At 43.7% G+C, this 21,523-nt stretch overlaps 1 protein-coding gene across 1 annotated transcript in view; it reads left to right on the forward strand.

Annotated features, from left to right (window-relative positions):
• LOC130189894 (alpha-1,6-mannosylglycoprotein 6-beta-N-acetylglucosaminyltransferase B-like) overlaps positions 1–16,619 on the forward strand; it is a 128,111-nt gene extending 111,492 nt beyond the window's left edge. Inside the window, exons 11-18 of the mRNA XM_056408889.1 lie at positions 2,077–2,210; positions 3,578–3,714; positions 6,365–6,523; positions 7,038–7,184; positions 9,036–9,152; positions 12,372–12,446; positions 14,494–14,777; positions 15,602–16,619. Of these exons, the coding sequence (XP_056264864.1) occupies positions 2,077–2,210; positions 3,578–3,714; positions 6,365–6,523; positions 7,038–7,184; positions 9,036–9,152; positions 12,372–12,446; positions 14,494–14,777; positions 15,602–15,800 (1,252 nt within the window). The 3' untranslated portion in view covers positions 15,801–16,619. The remainder of the gene's footprint in view (positions 1–2,076; positions 2,211–3,577; positions 3,715–6,364; positions 6,524–7,037; positions 7,185–9,035; positions 9,153–12,371; positions 12,447–14,493; positions 14,778–15,601) is intronic.
• The last annotated feature ends 4,904 nt before the right edge of the window (positions 16,620–21,523 follow it).

Here is a 21,523-nt window from a genome sequence, read left to right on the forward strand (position 1 = left end):
ACATTAAAGAAATTACCGATTTCTTTAAACATTTAGGACTTTTACTTTGAAAAATGTCCTAATTGATACATTAAAATTGTTTGATTGCTATTGTAGGGGATTTCAGATATGTATGGAACACATCTGCATCATTCATTTCCTGGAACTCTTGGGGAAATCTATTAACAGGACTTTTTTTAACATACAAAAGTCTGACTTATTTTTATAAACTCTTCCTTGGTACAGTAAAAATGTTTTAATGTTAGCATAATTTAAACTAAATCTCAGAAACGATCTATAAAGATACAAAATCAGTTCATTGTTTACTTTTATATGTTAGTGTTTGATTTGTCGACATCTTATTTTGAAAAACGGATGTTGTTTCACGTGGTTCTTTCCGCTAACTTTGCAAACCCGGATGTTGTCACTTAAATCCTTCCGCTAACTTTATCAAAACCCTCGCGCTCCCGATCGAATGCGTTTACCGTGAGCATCAGTCTCGGGCAGACATGTGAGAGTCGGCTGAGTTGACCTTCAACTCTGGACGGGCGCGCCGCGTGAGGATCTCGCGGTCCTCTCACTCTGCGATGCCGGGCGATTGAAACGTCTCTGATAGTTCTCGCAGATGTTACGTCATCTGATCGGCCGTTTTGAGAACGCCGATCAAAACCGATAATGGGAATATCGGCCGATATGGATCGGCGCCGATCAGATCGGTGCATCCCTAAATAATACATTATATTTCATGAGCAGCATCAACAGACCATAAAACTACAAGACAATACTTCAGTAACGAGGTGGTTACGACTTCATGTTTCTGAACAGTAGCTAAAGCAAATATCGGAAACTGCGCACTAAAACACAAGAAGACACGCGAGGTCGAGGAGAGGTGGCTGCAGTGCGTCACTTACTCGAGATATCTAAATATAAACAAACGTTAGCGTGTGAAAATGGAATACCTCCTGTTCACTGTAGGCTAGTGGTGGGCCAGGAAACAGTTACGGGACATTTTTTTATAAAGAATTTAATTGGATTATCTCTGTCTTTCACACTTACCTATATACACACACACACACACACACACACACACACACACACACACACACAGTTATCTGCCAACAAAAAGTCTCCGAGCTGAGAAAGTGGACTCCTTAGCTCCTGTTAATCACCCTGAGCTAACACACTGGCCAGATTGAAGACTGTTACAGACAAGGGCTGTGTGTGTGTGTGTGTGTGTGTGTGTGTGTGTGTGTGTGTGTGTGTGTGTGTGTGTGTGTGTGTGTGTGTGTGTGTGTGTGTGTGTGTGTGTGTGTGTGTGTGTGTGTGTGTGTGTGTGTGTGTGTGTGAACTTGTACAGATGTCTATGTGAGGACCAATTTAAGTTGTAGACCACAGAGTGGGGACATGTTAACGGGTGTCAACTTGGGTTTTAGTTTTGGGGTAGAATTATCTTCGGGGTTGCACTAAGCATTCAGTTTGTTCTCACAATCTGTGTAAAACGAGAGTGTCCTTAAGTCAATACAACCTTCCATGCGTATCCTGCAAATGAAGCAGGCCTCGGATTAAGATATGCTGATGATGAAATGCCGAAAAATTACACATTACTCTTTTTAATTAGTGCATGACATTAACCAACTTCATGCAAAATGAGCGTGTGATAAAAAGACACACAAAACACATCTAGCGGTGTACTGAATATCCTTCATTAAAAAAGTAAATATAAGTACACTTGGTGAAGGAGAAGCATCATTTATATTTACAAAACAAAAGTTGATATTTAGACAACACTTTATTTCAACCAATATTTCATGCATTAGCTGTTTACAGTATCTAATGGTTTATAACTCTTCATAATGTACAGAAGCAAATAAGTGCTATATTGTTTATATTCTTTGCTTATTTATTCTTAGTTTGTCAACAATTATACAACTTCAAATAAAGACGTGTAATCAGGTGTTGGTTACAAGATAACACTGTTTAACAGAGCTGGAATTACATTTAATTCCGCACAAGAAAAAAAATGATTTCCTAATACTTTCTGTCCATGGGAGACAATAGGACCGTGATGTTTGAAGTGGTTGTGCTGTGTCTTTACAGATGTCATATCCGGGTGATTGACACATTTGGGACGGAGCCAGCTTACAATCACGAGGAGTACGCCACGCTGCACGGCTACCGGACCAACTGGGGCTACTGGAACCTCAACGCCAGGCAGTACATGACCATGTTCCGTAAGAACTGAACTTCATGGACGTCTGTCGTCCACGACACAAACCGACAGTGGAGGAATGGTTGTGTTACAGTACCGCTAATATTGGGTTTACACATTATTTTTTACTATCATATCATCTACAATCGCATATTAGGGCTTGTCTTGGTAGAACATGTACATAAATTAGCCTGGGAGAGAGAGTATTAATGTCCTGAGTTTCAAGTTGTAAATTTGCAAGAACAATGGCAGCAGCCACATACAGGCTTTTTCTTTAATGTTCATTATTTGTTCTTAAATAAACAGTAATATAATGAATATATTTTATACAATATATGAGATTTTTTTTTTACATGTGTGACCTCAATCTTGTAAATTCCAAGTTCCTTCTCGGAATATAACCTCCCGGTTCCTTAAACTTTTTATTTGATTTATTTTACCAGAATTTGCCTTAATCTGCTGTCGTACCTAACTTTTCTATAAAACCGAAGCATTTACTTCCGAACTCAACAACACATATAAGTTAAAACTGTCACACAACACAGATCTCTCCCCAGTTTTGACAGTGTTTTCACTTTTTTTGACAGGTGTGGCTGCTTGTTCACATTAATTTGGGTAAAATGTGTCTAATGCAGCTATTTTCAGCAACAGCGCGGCTTCAAGCTGCATCTGTTCTTCGTCACGTTTGCTTTCCTATTTCTGATCCATGCTACACAATGTGTCAGATCTGCTGTTTTCAAAGCCCTCATTGTTGTCTGCTTCCTCACGGCTCCTGACTGAAACACTCTTCTGCTCTCACATGCACTGCTCCACAATGTCACGCTCTGTCAGCTGTGGTTGGCACTCAACAGCGGGATCATCATAACGTCAATACGTGGCCCAATGCAGACGCCAATGTTTTACACCGTCCAAATCTACCACGGCTGACTCAACCTTTATTCACGGCTCCATACTCACAACCTGAGAGAGCGGCAGGAGCCATCATTTATCACTTTCATTCATTTTATAAGAATGCACACATTTAAAAAAATGAAAATTGGCATTGACTATGACGACGCAATAAAAAGTCATAAATGTACATGGTTTTGATGATGTAAAGTTAAAGTCTGTACTTTAACAAAACATTTCAGTACGCCTTAGTACTGCCAAAGCCAGAGCCAGCAGCAGCTGGCTTGATGACAATCACTATTAATAATACTATGGGGGTCGATATTCGCCCCGACTTGGCCAGTGAACTGACGCAAACAAGGATGCTGAGCTCTTATTCCGTCTTTCTTCACTGTCTCCTTCTAACAACAAAACTGTCTTTCTCTCTTCCTGGTGTCTTCTCTCTCTCTTGCTTGACTACCACCCTGCCTTGCCTTACTACACACACAAACACATATCCAGCTCACACACCAGACAACTCATTCATGGGCTTCGTTTCGGAGGAGCTGAATGAGACGGAGAAGAGGAGCATCCAGCAAAACAAAGTCAACAACATGGCCGTGGTGTACGGGAAGGAGGCCAGCATGTGGAAGGTACAGGCAACAAATCACTCTTCAATGTTTCCACGTACAAAGTCAAGACATTTCCTGGAGGGCCACAACGGATAATATACACAGCAAATACACTGACAAACGCACAGTGTACATATATGTGGACAACCATAAATTGTCATGTATGTCATAAGTAGAGCTACGAACACACACTTACAAGGAAAGGGCTTTCTGTTCGATTAAAAACATCATTCTGTAGTTCTCAGACAGCAGTCTTGTTCAACATAGAAACACAGGCACACACACACACACACACAATATCCCCCTCAATATATTGCAGTAAAAAATCCAATGACAGCATTTTGCACCCCCCCCCGTTGCTTTGCACCATTACAGCTCAGCTTCATGCGGCTCAATACATACAATTGTACAGCTTTGATTTGCAGGCAATTTTCCCCCCCAAAAGCTGCCTGCTTGGCCCTCTGCATATTGCGGAGCGGCACAGTTGTGCCTCCTTTGTCAAAATTATTATAAAGATGTTATTTGCGGCACTTTCCACTGTGTGACTATAATTATCTGGATTTCTCCATAGCTGCGCCTTTGAGAAAGAGATGAGCACAGAAGCGAGACGAGGGGGGGGGGACGAGGGGGGGGGGTTAAAGTACAATAACTTAATCTACAAAAGCCTTGTGAATAGTCTCAACATGTAGGTTGTTTGATTAATTTTGGTCTGCTCTCTCTTTTTTTCCTTTTCCTTTTGCTTTCTTTCTTTTGTGGGGGATCCGGCCGGATGCTCACTAGCTTCAGGTAAGAGCTACTTTCACCACACGTGACTCTTCAGGCCGACATGGCACCGGTCACCCTGAGCTGGTACCATGTCATGAAATACACACCAGCACTTATACAAACCCAATCATTGTCAGGGGTGGATTTGATAAGAAGCAAGTGCACTCGAGATGCACCGTAGCATCCACAGGGTCAGCCGTCATTGTTCGAGTTTTACGTGTCGCAGTTTTTATCTTTTTATCCCCTTTACTTGTCAGAAGGTAAGTATAAAGACCAGGAAGTAATTCTCCCTTTAGAAATGTGGACAATGAAGCACTAATGATGGTGTTGGAGTGGCTCCCACCTATTCATAGCTTATTAAATCAGCATGTTGGGTTTCGCCGGCTACAAATGAGTTGCTTGCCTTTGTCTTCCATCAGGGACCTATTGTTCTTAAATTCAACATTAATATCGTGTTGTCAGTCTGCCGCCGCTTTCTCTGTAAACAACATACTTGACATGCAAGAAAGGAAAGCTTGACAGGGGTATCGACAGAAAGGAGGGTGACCCGTTTACAGCTGACGTCATGATTACATGACGGTCATAGATGGAGAGAAGATGCTAATGTGAAATTGGGCTCTACAAATAAACTGAATTGAATTGAAATTAATAATTAGCCTTCTGCTAACCGCATCCGCCGTCACGGCGGCTGCACCTCAGCAGGCTCAATCCTTATTGAGATTGAGAGAAGTCACCTGGACTCATTGTCTGTAACCAGTGTAGCATAAACTCATGTTGGAATCAGCAAGATAACCCGCGGAACGTTGGCTACTTTTCTAGCTTGTCATATATTATATTATATATACAGGGCTCTCAAGTTTTGAAGACAGGCAAGAGTGCCATATCCATCATCACCACTGTGGTTGGTGGAGATTGAGAGAATGTACATTTAGAGATAAACTTGTATTTCCTTTAGCCATTATAACAAACAAGCCAATCGAACCTGCTGGCCAGCAAACAATGAACGTGTTCAGAGAATTACTCTGCCTGCACCTCGGTTCCGCCAACAAAAAATACATCAGCATGTTTACCAACAGACAAGCTTTTTCGTTTTCTTCGTTAATTAATTTTTGTAATTACATTACAAGAATTTAGTTGAGGGATAAAAACCAGCACGGCAGAACATACGTATTAGACCTAATGCTGCACTTAGCGCTTGAGCTAATCTCCTAATTGGCTGAGAAAATCCTTACAGAGGAAGCAATCGATCGCTACAGCCTCCAATTACGGCTGCGGGGGGTGGGGGCAGGGGGGGGGGGGGGGGGTCTTAGTACAAACATCCCTAGAAAGCTGCGTGAGCCACATCCACACACACAGTTAGGCCAACGTCTTCTCTCGGATTACGTTGGTTGTCAGAGCATTGTGCAGCACGGAGAAAAACAATGTGAACGTTGTCTCGAAGCGCAGCGCTGGACTGTGGAATCGTGGAGTATTTGTTCACGTCTGACAGAAACGGAAGAAGAAACTGAAAACTGTCAAGAACAACAAAACAATGAGTTTGACGGGTGGGATTTAACCTTCTGAGATATCCCAGGTCTGTTGTTTTCCAAGTGAAAAGGGAGGGAAATGAGGCGTTTTGCTGTTTCCTGTGAAAATTAACTGAAAACCAATGAATCTATAAAATATATATATATATATTATATATATTCCCATGAATGCCTTCTTAGTTTTTTTTTCGACAATCATGATGACATTGAACTGTACAAACTGTCTGAAAGCTACGCACACAGACAGCTCACACAAATCTGGCCCATAAGAAACACAGCACCACCGCCCGCCTCTATCTGCCTTTCTTTTCTTTTACATGCACCTTCCTCTCTTGACCCTCCGCCCTCAATCTCACCGATACATCTTTTTTTTCCTCCTCCTCCAGCAGGGTAAGGACGGTTTTCTACAGATTCTCCACAAGTACATGGAGGTCCACGGCACGGTGTACTACGAGACCCAGAGACCTCCGGAGGTCCCGGCCTTCGTGAAGAACCACGGCCTGCTGCCCCAGCACGAGCTGCAGCAACTGCTGCGCAAGGCCAAGGCAAGAAAGCGAAGACACACTTCCATTCTCACCGCAGGCGTGAGCACTGAGCACACACTATTCCTCTGCAGCGTCAGTTCTGTCTCTTACAGCACGCTCACGTTTATCCAGAAGCTGACAACACGTTACGATACTGATCTCAAGACATCTTAAAGCTGTCTCAAAGCATCTTAACCCTCCTGTTGCCTTAGGGTCAATTTGACCCCATTCAATGTTTAACCCTCCTGTTAACTTTATATTTACTGACATATATTACCCTCGGGGTCAATTTAACCCCAGCAATTAAAGCCTCCAGAAAATTATTAGAATTAATATTGTTTTCCAAGTTTAAGTGTGAGGTACTTTATGTTTGTTTGTTGACTACCTAAATAGCCCTTTAAATATATAAAAAAGTTGATATTTCTTATATGTTTGACAGTGAAAAACAGCCTGGGGTCCAATTGACCCGAAGGTAACAGGAGGGTTAAAGCTGATTATCATGATTACAAAATAACATTCTTAATTGTTCTTCTAGCTCTTCATTGGCTTCGGTTTCCCCTACGAAGGCCCTGCCCCTCTGGAAGCGATAGCCAATGGCTGCATCTTCCTGCAGCCCAAGTTCCACCCGCCTCACAGCTCACTGAATCATGAGTTTTTCAGGGGAAAGCCCACTTCTAGAGAGGTAAGCTCATTATGTCCACTACTCCCCCGCCATTAGTCATAATGACAATTTTATTTTAATTTTAATTTTAAATTTATTTAACCAGGAAATGCCTCATTGAGATTAAAAATCTCCTTTACAAGAGTGTCCTGGCCAAGACAGCAGCAGCAGCACGTCACACAAAGTTCCATACAATACAACATAAAACAGTGACAGACAATATATAAAACGAAAAACTAAATCACAGCATGAATAAAACCAAAACTAAGACTCAAGCCAACACAACCCAGCTCACACAGGAGCACATACCGCCGTCATATAAAACATCGACAGCTAGATGAATTTCCCTCCAATATTTTCAATCTATTTTTAAAAACACCTAAGGAGACCGGCTCCGGAGACCCAGGTCTGTCTGCAGCAAATTCAAGCCGCAGGAGCAGCAAACTTAAAACCTCTTTTCCCCATTTCCAAACGGACGTGAGGGACGGAGAGCAAGAGGAGGCCTTGAACAGAGGTCACAGAGCGAAGATGGTAGCTTCCAGGGTTTTCAGCTGAATTAGCGTCCAAAGATACGATGGAAGTACGTGGAGAATAGCCTTATAAATAAGGACATGCCAATGATTTTGTCTCCGGATGGACAGAGGAGTCCAACCAACCCTCGCATACAGGGAGCAATGGTGAGTCAGAGCCTTAAGATTAGTGATGAACCTCAATGCTCCATGGTAGACAGTATCTAAGGAGTGGAGACATTGAGAAGATGCATGCATATATAAGACATCACCATAATCAATCACAGGCATAAAAGTAGCAGCAACAAGTCTCTTTTTAGCATTAAAAGAAAAGCAAGACTTATTTCGGAAATAGAAACCCAGCCTCACTTTCAACTTCTTAACAAGTTGCTGAATATGAGGTTTAAAAGAGAGAGAGTCATCAATCAAGAATCCCAGGTCTTTATATGATGATACAGACTCAATCACTTTGCCCTGAAATGAAATCATAGCTGGAAGGTTTAATGGCTTTGTTTTTGAGTTTGTAAACATCATCAACTTCGTTTTATCAGGATATTTTAGCCACTGCTGTTCCCACTACCAGGTGGCCCAGTAGATCTTTAAAAAGAAATGGCACAACCTGTGCGTGCGGACAGCACACGTGAGCGCCCGTTAAGAGGCTGCAACACGCCGTTCCCGCTACAGCTCAATCTATGTTGCTATTAATGAAAATGCACTGAACTTTAGAGAAATGATTGCAATATTCTTTTCAGGCTCATTGCATTCTTTATAGAGATGAATATCTACAAGAAGAAAAGCTACTACTAGTTGATGGACTAGCTTGCTTTGCTCTAAATGTATTAAACACATAAGATATTTGTATTTGTCAAATTAACCCTTGTGTTGCCTTAGGGTCATTTTGACCCGAATCAATATTACACCCTCCCGTTACCTTTATATTTACTAACATATTTTACCCTTTGGGTTCAATTTGACGCCAGCAATTAAAACCTCCAGAAAATTATTAGAATTAATATTGTTTTCCAAGTTTAAGTGTGAGGCACTTTATGTTTGTTTGTTGACTACCGAAAGAACACCGACATTAAACATTGAATGGGGTCAAATTAATCCTAAGGCGACACGAGGGTGTAATATTGATTCGGGTCAAAATGACCCTAAGGCAACACAAGGGTTAAACTAGCATTTAATACAATTACATACCCAAAATTAAATGTATTTAGTATTTAAAAATATTGAAAAAGATTTATTATTTATTACTATTTGGAAAAGTAATAAGCGAGATGATCGAACTCCCCACAATGACAGTTTTAAGATCATTATTTTAAGAGCATTATTCCGACGCAGCTCTTACTGCTCTCTCCAGGTGTCCTCCCAGCACCCGTATGCAGAGCAGTACATCGGCAAACCTCACGTCATGACGGTGGACTACAACAACTCCCTGGAGTTCGACTCTGCCATCAGGGAAATCATGAGGACCAAGGTACTCTTAGTTCGCTGTTAGGGATAGAAAATGAGACGCGTGCGGTGCAAGGCGGGGCGTTTTTAATTGGCTCTGATGGCAGCGGAGCTGTCAGCCAATGACTTTAAATTGAAACTGAAATGCCTTTTCTATCCGTCCAGCTTCTCCTGAAGTCAAATCAGGCTTCTGCGTACAAGATGTGAAGAGATGCTCTGCGCTGACGCCTCATGAAATCCTCCCGATCGATTTGAATATGAATACCGGCGACTAGCTGTGATTGTATCACGCACTTCTCTAATCGGTGAATCAGTTCCAGATGAACTATTGAAAAAAATAATAACATTTTCCAACATCAGATAATAAACCACTGTATTCTTTTACTCAGTGAGGTTAGATTTGTTGATGTCCTTCTTCTGTTCTCTGGTTTGCCGTTACCATCAGGGAGCTGTGATGAAGTTACAATAAAGCGCTGGACCTCTTGTCGGCGCTGTGATTGTTTTATTAAACTTGACAAATGGTATTGTAGCTTTCCCACAGTGGCACTTTCCAAACGACGCCAGGTTGGAGGTTGCACTCTAACGCTGTAGAGGGCTAAACTTTTACCATGCGGGAGATGTGGGCTGAAAGAGAATATGAGCCCGGTTGGATCTGCCATGTGTTGGAGAGAGGTTAATGAAGGAGTCAACCAGGGAGATCACATCTTTCTGGAAAGCGCGACAAATGGGGAGAAAATGGGAAAGAGAGAGAGAGAGATGAATTTACAGACAGATAAACATAGAGATGGAGAGGGAGTCTGAGACCCACATCGACTAAACGTCTGATGAAAGACACAAACACAGTATCATTTCAATCAGGGAGAGACCAGTTGGACGAAGAAAGGATAATGTGTATTGTTAACATGATATGCAATCATGAAGTCTCAGAGTCGTTGATGCTTGGACCCTACTACGGGGAGATTTGTAGTTGAGGGCCGACTGCCCCGACAGCAACGAGATAGCCGGCATGAGGGGTGTGGTCTTCCTGTCTGAACTTGCACTATAGCTCCATCTGTCATATTTCACTTGTTAAAGTTCGGATTCCAGGTGCATTGAGAGCTTGGAATCAACACTTTGAGTGGATCACTATTCTGCACGTTGCTTTCAGTGTTTAGAGAAAGCGTTGTCTCGGCCAGTGTGTCCATGCATGGATGCTGAAAAAAAAGAGTGTCTTGTGTCTTTAAGGACAACAACAAAAAAGTGCATCCTTCTGTTTTTTTAAATTTTATTTCCAAAAATCCTCAGTGATGCTCCAACAAAGCATCACTTTCTACCGTGTGAAAAAGCACTGAGGGATCACGAGCAGTATGGAGACCTCCGTCTGCATGATCTGGTAAAACGCTCCGTACTCGTGTGTGTGTGCCTGTTGGCAGCTTAGAAGACGTGTGTGTGGAGATTAGAGGGAAGGTAATGTGTGCATGCTCGCATCTCATCTGTGTCGTCAGACAAGATACAGCTCGGCGGCCTCGGCTGACTGCTCCGTCGCCGTCTTCCCTCAGCGTCAGACCACCGAGAGGGAGCGGATCGACCCCCTCACCCGTCACTGGAGGCAGCACACACACACACACAGTCAAACAACACTATCCTCCCTGCATTCCTAATACGCACATCTGTAGAGACACTGACGTCGCACAGATCAGACATATCAGCTCACAGAGCCTTGTCCACACAGCACAGCCGGTGACTTCAAGTGTGTGTGTGCGTGTGTGTGTGTGTATTTGTGCGTGTATGTGTGTGCGGCAGAGGCTCGCGTCCAGTCATGCAGGACAAAGCAATCTCTGGCTCGCTGACAAGTCCTCATGTACCAATAAATCCTTTCTTCATCTCATTCATTGGGTTTTTCTCTCTCTCTTCCGAGGTTTCATTATTCCCTTTCCTTCATGTTTTCCTCCGTTCTGACCTTCAGTCTTTCTGCCTCCACCCGGTTGTTGTTAGTTGAAGAACTTTGACCATACGATGGTTCAACACACGATGCTGTAGTTGATGGAAGAAACTTTGGTTTAGACTGGAACCTGCTTTGTTCTACGCTAATGTCAAATTATTTTTAAAGCCGCTCCTCTATATGAGAACATGTTTGAAGTCACCTCGCCTGGTTAAGTAAATTGTGATATAAAAAAAGAAGAAAGTCTGTTCCAGAAGATTGTTTCCTTGTGTGTGTGTGTGTGTGTGTGTGTGTGTGTGTGTGTGTGTGTGTGTGTGTGTGTGTGTGTGTGTGTGTGTGTGTGTGTGTGTGTGTGTGTGTGTGTGTGTGTGTGTGTGTGTGTGTGTGTGTGTGTGTTTATTTTCTGCTCGAGCCTACAAAGTAAATTAACATGAGGCTTTGATCAGATTTGCACAGCGCGTAACTTTTTTTTAATTGCATCATCCCTGCATACTCTACTTCTCAGTGGTTTTCACTTGAAATGGGCCAAGTCTGATTTCACACACGGTTGAACATCATGACTGCTTAGATTTCAGATTGGAAATGCAATTTGGAGAGTCGTGTATCATTTAGGGCGACATAAAGACAAGCCGCCTCCATCTCTGCTGCCAGCGTTGAAATGGAGAGAAGTCCCTCAATTCGTTACACTCCTGGAACAAATTCCTTTCAGTCAAACGTGGAGCTTTGATTGACATTTGTATGGAGTGTGGCTGGTTTCTTATTCGGATATCAACAATATAAACCATTTATATTACATCAGCTAATTCAATTTATATTAATCCAAGCACTGCAACATTTTATATTCGTCCAGGATGTGTGTAAGTTTGTTAGCGGGAACAGGTATTAGTGAAAAACACAAAAGAATATATATATATATATATTAGGGCTGATACAGTATATTATCATAAATAAAATATAGCTCATTTAAAATATGGATTTTTATTTAAAGATATTCATATATATATATGAGCTCTAAATAAAGATATATATATAAATATATATTTATATCTTTATTTACAGCTCATTACTAAGTAGGACAATCAAACATATTCTTTTAGTTTACAGCCAGCACATCACAGCAGGGGGTGAACTATTGGTATGCAAATGATGCCTAATGTGTTTACACGCCGGCCTCGCAGAAATCTGACAATAGAAACATTCACCCGCTGAAACAAACAAGGGGGAGAGACAACGTATCGCAATTAGCATAAACAATGAATCGACAGCAGAAAAAAATATGGGAACATGAATGGAGTGTGGACTGTTTTTCTTTGTCATTTTCAGGTCGAGCCATATCTGCCTTATGAGTACACCTGTGAGGGGATGCTGGAGAGAGTGCATGCCTACATACAGAATCAGGTGAGGTTCAAGTCCACGGTGAGACACATGTACACACAGCGCTGAAACACACACACACACACACCGAGATTCTCTTTTTTACGCGCTAGTTCTCCCTCTCTCTCATGCACCAGCTCTCACACTCCCCACTCTGCTCAATATTTCATCAGTGTGTGCATTCAACACCCAGCGTGAATGTGTGTATGTGTGTGTGTGTGTGTGTGTGTGTGTGCAAGTGTGTGTGTCATTATCTCTCTACTCCACCTGTGATTAATCTACATGCTAACTCTCATTAAAAACCACATATGTGCCCTCCAGCTCTAAAGCAGAAGGTCTCCTGACACTAATGAGGAGGAGAAAGAGCAGAAGTGTGAGGAGGACGGAGGGCCGTGATGAAAGACACATTTTTTGTTGGTAATATGATGTCAGACAAACTGCAGAGGTGTCTCTCAACAACCTTCCCCTGCCCTGGGTCCGCTAGACCCGATTATGAAGACCACTAGTCTTGGTCAACCTGTTTACTGAAGCATTAGCTTTATTGTGTATGTGCATTATTTCTAATAATCAATACACGACCATGCTGGAGCAGCGGAAGCTTAGCCCCTTCTTTTGTTTGTCCCCTGAGTGATGTTTAGCTTACAGCTCTTGCATAAATGTATCTGTGAGTTACATCAGCTGTGATCTTTGATCATCCGGTTTGGGCGACATACACAGATACAGGATGCGGTCGTGTTCCACTCAGCCAGAAGCTGCGGCAAACCATCTGTAACCGCTCGCCGTTTGACGAAACCTTTACTGTCAAAGGATAGATTCACATATTTTTCAAGTCCCTTAACATAATAATTTGGCGCTAGAATAATGTGAAACAATAGTGTTTCTTCTTGCTGTGATGGTCCTGCTGTTCATATTGGCTGTACAGAGATCCCCTCGTGGAGAGGTTTTGAATGCGATGGCTGGAAAAATACCAAAACGAAGCTGTATTATTAGGATGTTTCTGAAGAGTCAGTCAAATCAAATGGAGATCCTAAAGTTCATCTTGTTTGTTCCCTTAGACCACAGGTGTCAAACACAAGGCCCGCGGGCCAAAAGCGGCCAACCACGTCATTTTATTTGGCCCCTGACGGCTTGAAAGACATGATGATCACCTTTATATCCTGTGCTTTTATTTTGAAGGTTTCAAATTAAATGGATTTGTGTTCTAATATTAGAGAAATGTTCCTGTGTACAATATGTGTCCTCTCAAATAAACATGAAACAAATGTTCGGGAGTAGTTTATACAGCGCTTCAGTTACAACCGGCCCTTTAAGAGGCAGCCATGACACCTATGTGGCCCACGGTGAAAGTGAGTTTGACACCCCTGCCTTCGAAGCGTTTCCTGGCTAAACCGGGCAGAGGGAAGATCCCCACTTGATTTGACTCACTAAAGCCTTTTCATCATCTACATATAAACTTTTTAAAGCAGCTTTGCACATAAGAACTAGAATGGGCACTCGGTAGAGCGCATACCTTCGCATATCACAAGATTGGGCATTGAATTATGAACATGTTAGTTGCATGCCAATTGGATAGAAATTGAATGGTAAATTTTGACCTTTTCATGACCTTTATTGATTGATCCCAAAATCTAATCAAATGGTCCCGGATAATAATAATCATCAAACAATATTAATGCGATTTTCAATACTTTTGAGTTCTGCGAAGATTTTGACCTGTTCATTGACCTTTGACCCGATGGATCCCAAAATCTAATCAACTGGTCCCCGGATAATAAACTCATCCCACCATGAAAGATTTTGACCTGTTCATCCCAAAATCTAATCAACTGGTCCCATCCCACCAAATTTCATTTTTCGGTTCAATACTTTTGAGTTTTAAATAAGAATGACTGGATGATGTCTCCCGTCACTTCCATCATGCCGATGTGGAGAAGAGCGATGTTCAGAGCCGCCTCACCGTTCTGCCTGGAACCCAACAGGAAGTCTCTCTCCTGCTGTTGGTGTGTGTCCGACAGTCTGCCACAATAACACGATTCCACAAATGAAGGTGACTTCATCTTCCCCCTTCCAGGACTTCTGTGCCCTGGAGCCTCCCTTCATTCCGGCCAACCTCTCCAGGCAGGTGTCCGGTGGTGGCGGCAGGGTGCGAGGCCCTCTGTTCGTGCCCTTGCCCAACTCCACGGCCCTCGGCTGGGCGTCCGATGTGACGGCGCCCCCCGCCTGGCCCCCGCTCAGCTCCCTCAGGCTGCTCGTATCTCAAGAGGGCCAGTCCTGTGTGGAGGCGTGCCATGCGGACGGGTTGGTCTGTGAGCCCGCCCACTTCCGCTTCATCAACAACAAGGAGGCGCTGCGCGGGTAAGTCGGCCGAGTTACGGCGCGCAGGCGTACACACGCTTTGAGATGCCGTCTTTGGACTCCAGTGTCTGGGGTATTCACTCTGATGTCAAATATAAAGAGGAGTTGGAAACCGACAAGCAACGACTGATATTTTTTTGGGACTTTCAGCACAAAAATCCAAATCCCCTCAAAATGAAAACAAAGGGCTCCTGGTGGTTCATCCACACAAAGAGCTTCTAAACCTACCGCGTGTTTCTGCGATGTCCGGGTGGATAACTTCTCTTAGAATAGTTGACACTGAGAACAGGTGAGGCCGAATCTCACCAGGTTTTTATTTAGTTTACTGTCGCAGCCCCAGGCAACTGAAACGGGTTCAGCTCTGAGACGGAAAGCTGCCGGTGTTTGAGTCTCTCCTCCAAAAACACATCCCTCCACCGACTGCTTTCAGCACCGGCTCTTATTCTGGGCTCTTTTCATCCTCCGAGAGTCTTTTGTGTTTACTTCCCGGTCTCAGTTTATAGTGTCGCTCTCCTTTTGGTTCTCCTCCGTGACTCCTCCTCAAGGCCCGGGTCTGTTTTATCCAGCTTCCGTGTCACTTTTCCACTGAATTCCGTCGTTCTCTTTTAAAATCGGCATCTGAAGTGCGATGAAGGTGAAGAAATGTCTCTTGTGTCCCGTCTCTCCTTGTATGTATTTTGAGGTTGGCGTCAATTTCACTTCTCTGTTCCCCGTCTCAAATGAAAAATTACTTTGATGACTTCCGGGGCAGAGCCCTTCCTCTGTCAGTGAACTGTTATTCGTGGCTGTTTGCAGACCTCTGCTCCTTTGTCTTCACCTCTCAGGTTGGAGGTGCAGTGCGAGGTGGTCGACTCCGAGATCAACCACATCCTGCCGGCCTTCTCGGCGGTGCGGCGAGAGTGCGGCCTCCAGCGGGAACCCCTCCTCTTCAGCTGCGCAGGATACTCCCCCAAATACAGACGCCTCTGCCCGTGCAGGGACTTCCGACGTGGCCAGGTGGCGCTGTGCAGAGACTGTCTCTAGTGACGGGTTAGATACCGATTGGCGGGACGGTTTGAGGGGGGAGGGACACCGGAAGGCCACTGTAGGCCGGAACGAGTGTCGAGCTGTGACAAGTGATGACGGGGCAGAGAGGCAGCCCCTCCCCCGAAAAACAGCAAATGTAGGATAATGAGGAACAGGCATGCATGGATTTACCTGCCAGATTGTAAGCGGGGACTTTGGGTGACTTTGGGTTGTTATAATTGCCGTGTACGATAACTTGCTGGAGTTTGTGTTTTTTAAAGCCGGTAAGACTTCGTAGAACAGGGCTTAGTGATGACAGCCGGAGGACGAGGCCGGGTTACCAATGGCAACAATCCTTTTGACGACAGGATAAGAGCGATGAAAAGATGTTTGCTGGTGATATGATACACACCTCATCTTCTGGAGATGCGTTAGGTGTTTAAGTTGGAGAATATGTCGTTGAAGAGCTGTGTGACTGCAGAGTCTGACGGAGTCTTCAAATAAGTTGGCTTGGAGAAGGCCACCTCGGGTCAATATCCAATCTCCTCTCTGCACTTGGACAAAGGATGATGGACAACCAGGTTATCTCCCCTCGCTTTTATTCTCGTCCCCCAATGATGGACAGAGTAATTTATCAGACTGGACCAAAAGTCTGAGGCAGCGTTGGTCAAATGCAATCTTCTCTTATCGGAAGACGGAAAAGAGGAAGAGGAGGACAGAGGACAAAAATAAAGAATGTGAGATTATTTTTAAATAAATAAGCCTTTCAGAGCGCTCAACTGGATTTTTAAATAGTCCTCTGGGCTTTATTATGGAGAAAAATGAAATGAATTTTTTTTTTTATCTGAACGGATTAAAGCATTGCAGTTGTGTTTATGTTGCGTCTGGTCTTCACTCGGGTCCTTCCTGTCTCGTGTTTCTTCTGTTCTTGCTCCTATACACACACATCTGTTACAATCCTCCCACCATTCACATTCATCTGCATTCACATCAATCCAACGGGAGGGGAACGTTTGATTTCTCTCACATGGAGGCGACAGCCGGCGCAGCTCGAAGCTGTCAATAAGACAGAGAGGGGGAGGGGAGGGGAGGAGAGGTGGAGGGGATTCACGTATGATCCTGACGGGCGACATTATGCGTTTACTTTAGCTACATTTGTTTTACTCTGGAGGCTGTCCAGCGGCATTCTGGGGACCATAGGGAATCCCTTGTTAAGCTATGAAGTCGGATCAGAGAAGCGGTTGGCACCAGGAACACACACAGCGTAAAGAGAGTCAAAATTAGGCTTAGATTATTAAAAAAGTGTCCCATAATCCAAACGACAAACCCCTAGTACCGTCTCATGTATGGTAGCTTTAATCCTTTCACAGCATGACCAGACGTCCTTCTTCAAGGTAGGTCCTAATGAATGTCTCTTTGTCCAGATGTCCTGCCTTTTGGGGGCGGCTGTAGCTCAGTGGGGTAAGTGGGTCGTCCTGCAACCCCAAGGTTGTCGGTTCGATCCCCACTCTCCCCATTAGTTGTATGTCGAAGTGTCCTTGAGCAAGGCACTGAACCCCCAGTTGCTTCCCGGGCACATCACTGCAGCCCACTGCTCCTTAATAACTAAGGATGGGTTAAATGCAGAGAACTAATTTCCCCTTGGGGATTAATAAAGTATATATCTTATCTTATCATCTTGGACGTCTCTGCCCTCCTTTTCACCACATGGTCCAAAAACTGTGCGAAGAGAAACTTTGTTGGGTAACTAACACATGCGTCCACTCCAGTGTGAGTGAGTCTGCACCTCAGTGTCTGTGCACGTCTAATCTGTTGCAGGCAACTGTCAAACATTTCATTTAAATGTAACACCAATTCAAACTTCAATGAATAATTATCATCTCTGCAATCCATCCATCTTCTTGAGAGATATTTACAATGATAACAAAAGAAACACTTCTTCGTCTCCATGAACCTGGCACATGAACGCAGCCTTCAGACAATAAAAAAGACTCCAATATCAAATCAACACAATCCCGTTTATTCTTCTCGTATCGCCTTATTTGGAGAAATACGCTGAGGGAGATGAGACGACAACTGTTGCCTCTCTCATAAAAGTGTTGCTCTCGGTACGACACGGCACTTGAACACAAGCCTGAGCTGAAGAAGTGAAGTGCTTTCTGGGTACCTCTCTGAGCTGCACACCTCTACCTTTAACTGCCCAATACGAATGCCACGCTACAGATGTAAATGAGCTAATTAAGACTGTAATCCATAGGAGACTCGCGCTATTGGTCCATATGGTCTCTGTCTAATTACAGAAAAGAAAAAACAAACAATTCTGCTTCATCGAGGTGAATTATTATTGTGCCGCTAAGAACGTCGACCTCCTCGCACACCGCTCATTCAAAAGATCCACAGTGGGAAACAGATCCACGGAGAATCCCAGAGGGAGATTCAAGCCGCCTCCTTCACTGAAAACAGCTCGACGGCCTCCTGCTGGAAGGAGGATCATGTGTGACGAAGACTCTCAGGAAACAACCACTCCGATGAACGGACGCGCAAACTGACCGAGATAATTCACCATCGATAAATATGGTTTTACAATTTGGTTCCACTGAAGATGGGTTGGCAGGAAAGAGCAGCGCAGGTGTGGAGGGAGATATTACGCAAACAAAAGGAGAAGTGTTGCTGAGGGAGCTCACCTGTAGTTTTGTAGAGCGAGTTATTAACACAGGTGCTTTTTATTTGGAAGCCTCTCAATGGCCACAGCGAGCGTGAGTAGAGCTGAAAACTATTTGACGATTCATCTATTACTCAATTCACAGATAATCAAGGCAAAAGGAAAACTGATTGTAGACCAGGTAACCGCTGCTACATCTTCCTCACCTGCTCACCGAATCCAACACCGGAGCGTTAGAAACCATCTCTTCAAACCGTGCCATGTTGATACTTGATTGGATTAGTATTACCTTCGCATTGAAAATGCGGAAGGTTATGTTTTGATCGCCGTGTATTTATTTATTTGTATGCGTGTTCCTCGCATAACAAAAAAAGTATTAAACCGAATCGCATGAAATTTCGTGGGATGATTCGTTATTATCCGGGGACCATTTGATTAGATGTTGGGATCGATTGGGTCAAAGGTCAAGGTCAAGGTCATGAAAAGGTCAACATCTTTTTACCATAGCACGGTCAATTTCTATCTAATTGGCATGCAACTAATGCCAACATGTTCATAATTCAATGCCCAATCTTGTGATATGCGAAGGTATGCGCTCTACCGAGTGCCCGTTCTAGTTGCAGATGCATTCATGTGGTCCATGCCTACTACTAATTATTCATACATTTCTGTCATTAATTGAATGTGTTGTAACTCTGTCATGATTCCTTCTGTGCACATGACATCTATTGCTTCTGTCCCTCCTGGAGAGGGATCCTCCTCTGTTGCTCTCCTCAAGGTTTCTTCCCTTTTTTTCCCGTGAAAGAGTTTTCTCTCGATCCGATGTGAGGTCAAAGGTCAGGGATGTCGTATGTGTACAGATTGTAAAGCCCTCTGAGCATAATGTGTAATTTCTGATCGTGGGCTTTATAAAATGAATTGAATTGAATGTGTAATCAGATTCTATGTCACTGATGGAGTTTTAAAGGTGGTTAGTTTTATGTTAAACAGTTTATTCTGAAGTGAAGTAAAGAAAAATAAAGTACTATAAAGTAGTCAAAAAATTGAAACACTTCTAATGGACTTAGCTCAGTAATGAGCTGAAGAAAATGTCTCCATCTTAGTCCACATCTGTGTTCAGTGTTTCCAGCTGCGTGGGCGACGGTGTCTACAAAGCTGCATTAATGAGCTTATTAAAAGTCCTTTTTTATACGTCGGCTGTTCAGGAATTTGAATCAGAGCGTATCATTCATGCTGTTCAAACAATAATTAATCATTGGAGGAACAAAGAGATGTACACAGCTGAATAATTACTGAGCCACAATGCAGACGATGAATGTATAACTCAGAGGAAACCTGTTTATAGGAACCTGACGCTTCTTCGGCTGAAGACCGGCAAAATGCGTGGAAGTGTGCACACACAATCTTGTGTTGATATTTAATGTGTCATTTTTCAAAGGGCTCTCAGTGGTCCAATTTGCCCACAAAAAACGGTGATTCAGCAGTGGTTCTGGCGTCCGCTTGGATTATTTATTGAGCGTTGTTGCTGCTACCTGCTTGCGTGGCCCTAATGACCTCACTTCCCCTCGCCCTTAGCTCAGCACACCGGGTTCAGCCGATGCGAGCGCTCGTGAGTCCAATTGTGTGCGTTTTTTCGTCGACGTGTGCAACTAATAATCACGTATACGCCCCCGCTGGGCCGAAGTCTGGAAGTAAGCGGAGGCTTCTCGGTGACTGTGTGCGTTTCTCAGTGCTAACAGATCGACCTCCACATGTGAAGACAATCACTCGTGTCTTTGTGCTGCTTCGTCGCGTTTCCTGGCGCAGCTCTTTAATGAAGCCAACTTCCTTTTGAAGTGGAGGAGTAGGAGGAGGAGGAGGAGGAGGAGGATGCTTCCAGAGCCTTCAGTCAGGTGGTCAGATCTCCACAGGGCTTTTCACATCAAGGTAGAGTTGGAGCCCGTTTCCTGTTTGCCTCAGACGTGTTGCTTTTCTATTCTCTCTCTCACTGGAAAGAAACCTCCCCGTATGTGAAGATTAGCCGTGTTCAAACTCAGAAGACCATCGTGATATTGTGTGTTATGTAATAATTAGGGCTGGGCACGTTAACGGTTAATCTTGCGTTAACGCATCAATTAATTAACGCCGACAATTATTTTATCGCGCGTTAACGCAGGTTTTATTATTTATTTTATTATTGTAAAAGTTTGTTGCTCACAGGCTTTTATTTTGTAAAAGTCTGCTACTGATTGCTGCGGAACCGGAAAAGAAAGTCATTCGCGGTTTAACAAACATGGAGAAGAGTACGGAGATTTTAAATGGCCATTTTCAATTTAAAGTTCTTAAAGACGGCGGAGTCGACAGAAACAAAGTGGTAAGTAACCACTGCCAATATGAATTGTCTTATCACCGGAGTACTTCCAGTCTTAAATATCATTTAAATGCTAAACACACCGTTGATGCCAGCAAATCATACAACCAAACACACAGTGGAGCGAGGCTTCGGCAGACGGCGCTGCAGGGAGGAGACAAACCAAGGCAAGAGAAGCTAACCAATGCCACAGCGAAGTGGATCGCTACAGACTGCAGGCCGATTAGTCTTGTGGAAGACGCCGGTCTGAGAAACATTTAGAGAATCTCAACAAATGACGGCAGATATGAGACGCCCTCAAGACACACATCACACGGAGAATACACGAGTTGTATGAAAAGGAGAGGACTGCAAAAGCGACAGCTTCACAACGTGCACCCTGTTGCTCTCACTGGGGACGACTGGACATCACTCGGTAACCACAATTACCTCGGAGTGACTGAGCATTATATTGATGAGAGTGGGCGCTGCATTCACATGCCCTGACTGTGATGAAAACAGAGGAGTGACATGATGCTGAAACGTGCGCGGGACACTTTACTGAAGTTGCACAGCAGTGGAATGTGTCAAATAAAGTAACCACACTGAGCACAGATAGAGCACCAAATATGATCGCTGCTGCGAGACAACTGCCTTGTGATCACGTCCCCTGCTTCGCGCTCAGTCTCCAGCGCTCTGTCACAGTGTCTCTGCATAACAGTGCGTTTGACAATGTCCTGACAGGCAATA

The sequence above is a fragment of the Pseudoliparis swirei genome, chromosome 24 (genome assembly GCF_029220125.1).
Source record: "Pseudoliparis swirei isolate HS2019 ecotype Mariana Trench chromosome 24, NWPU_hadal_v1, whole genome shotgun sequence".
In the NCBI taxonomy this organism is placed as follows: Eukaryota; Metazoa; Chordata; class Actinopteri; order Perciformes; family Liparidae; genus Pseudoliparis; species Pseudoliparis swirei.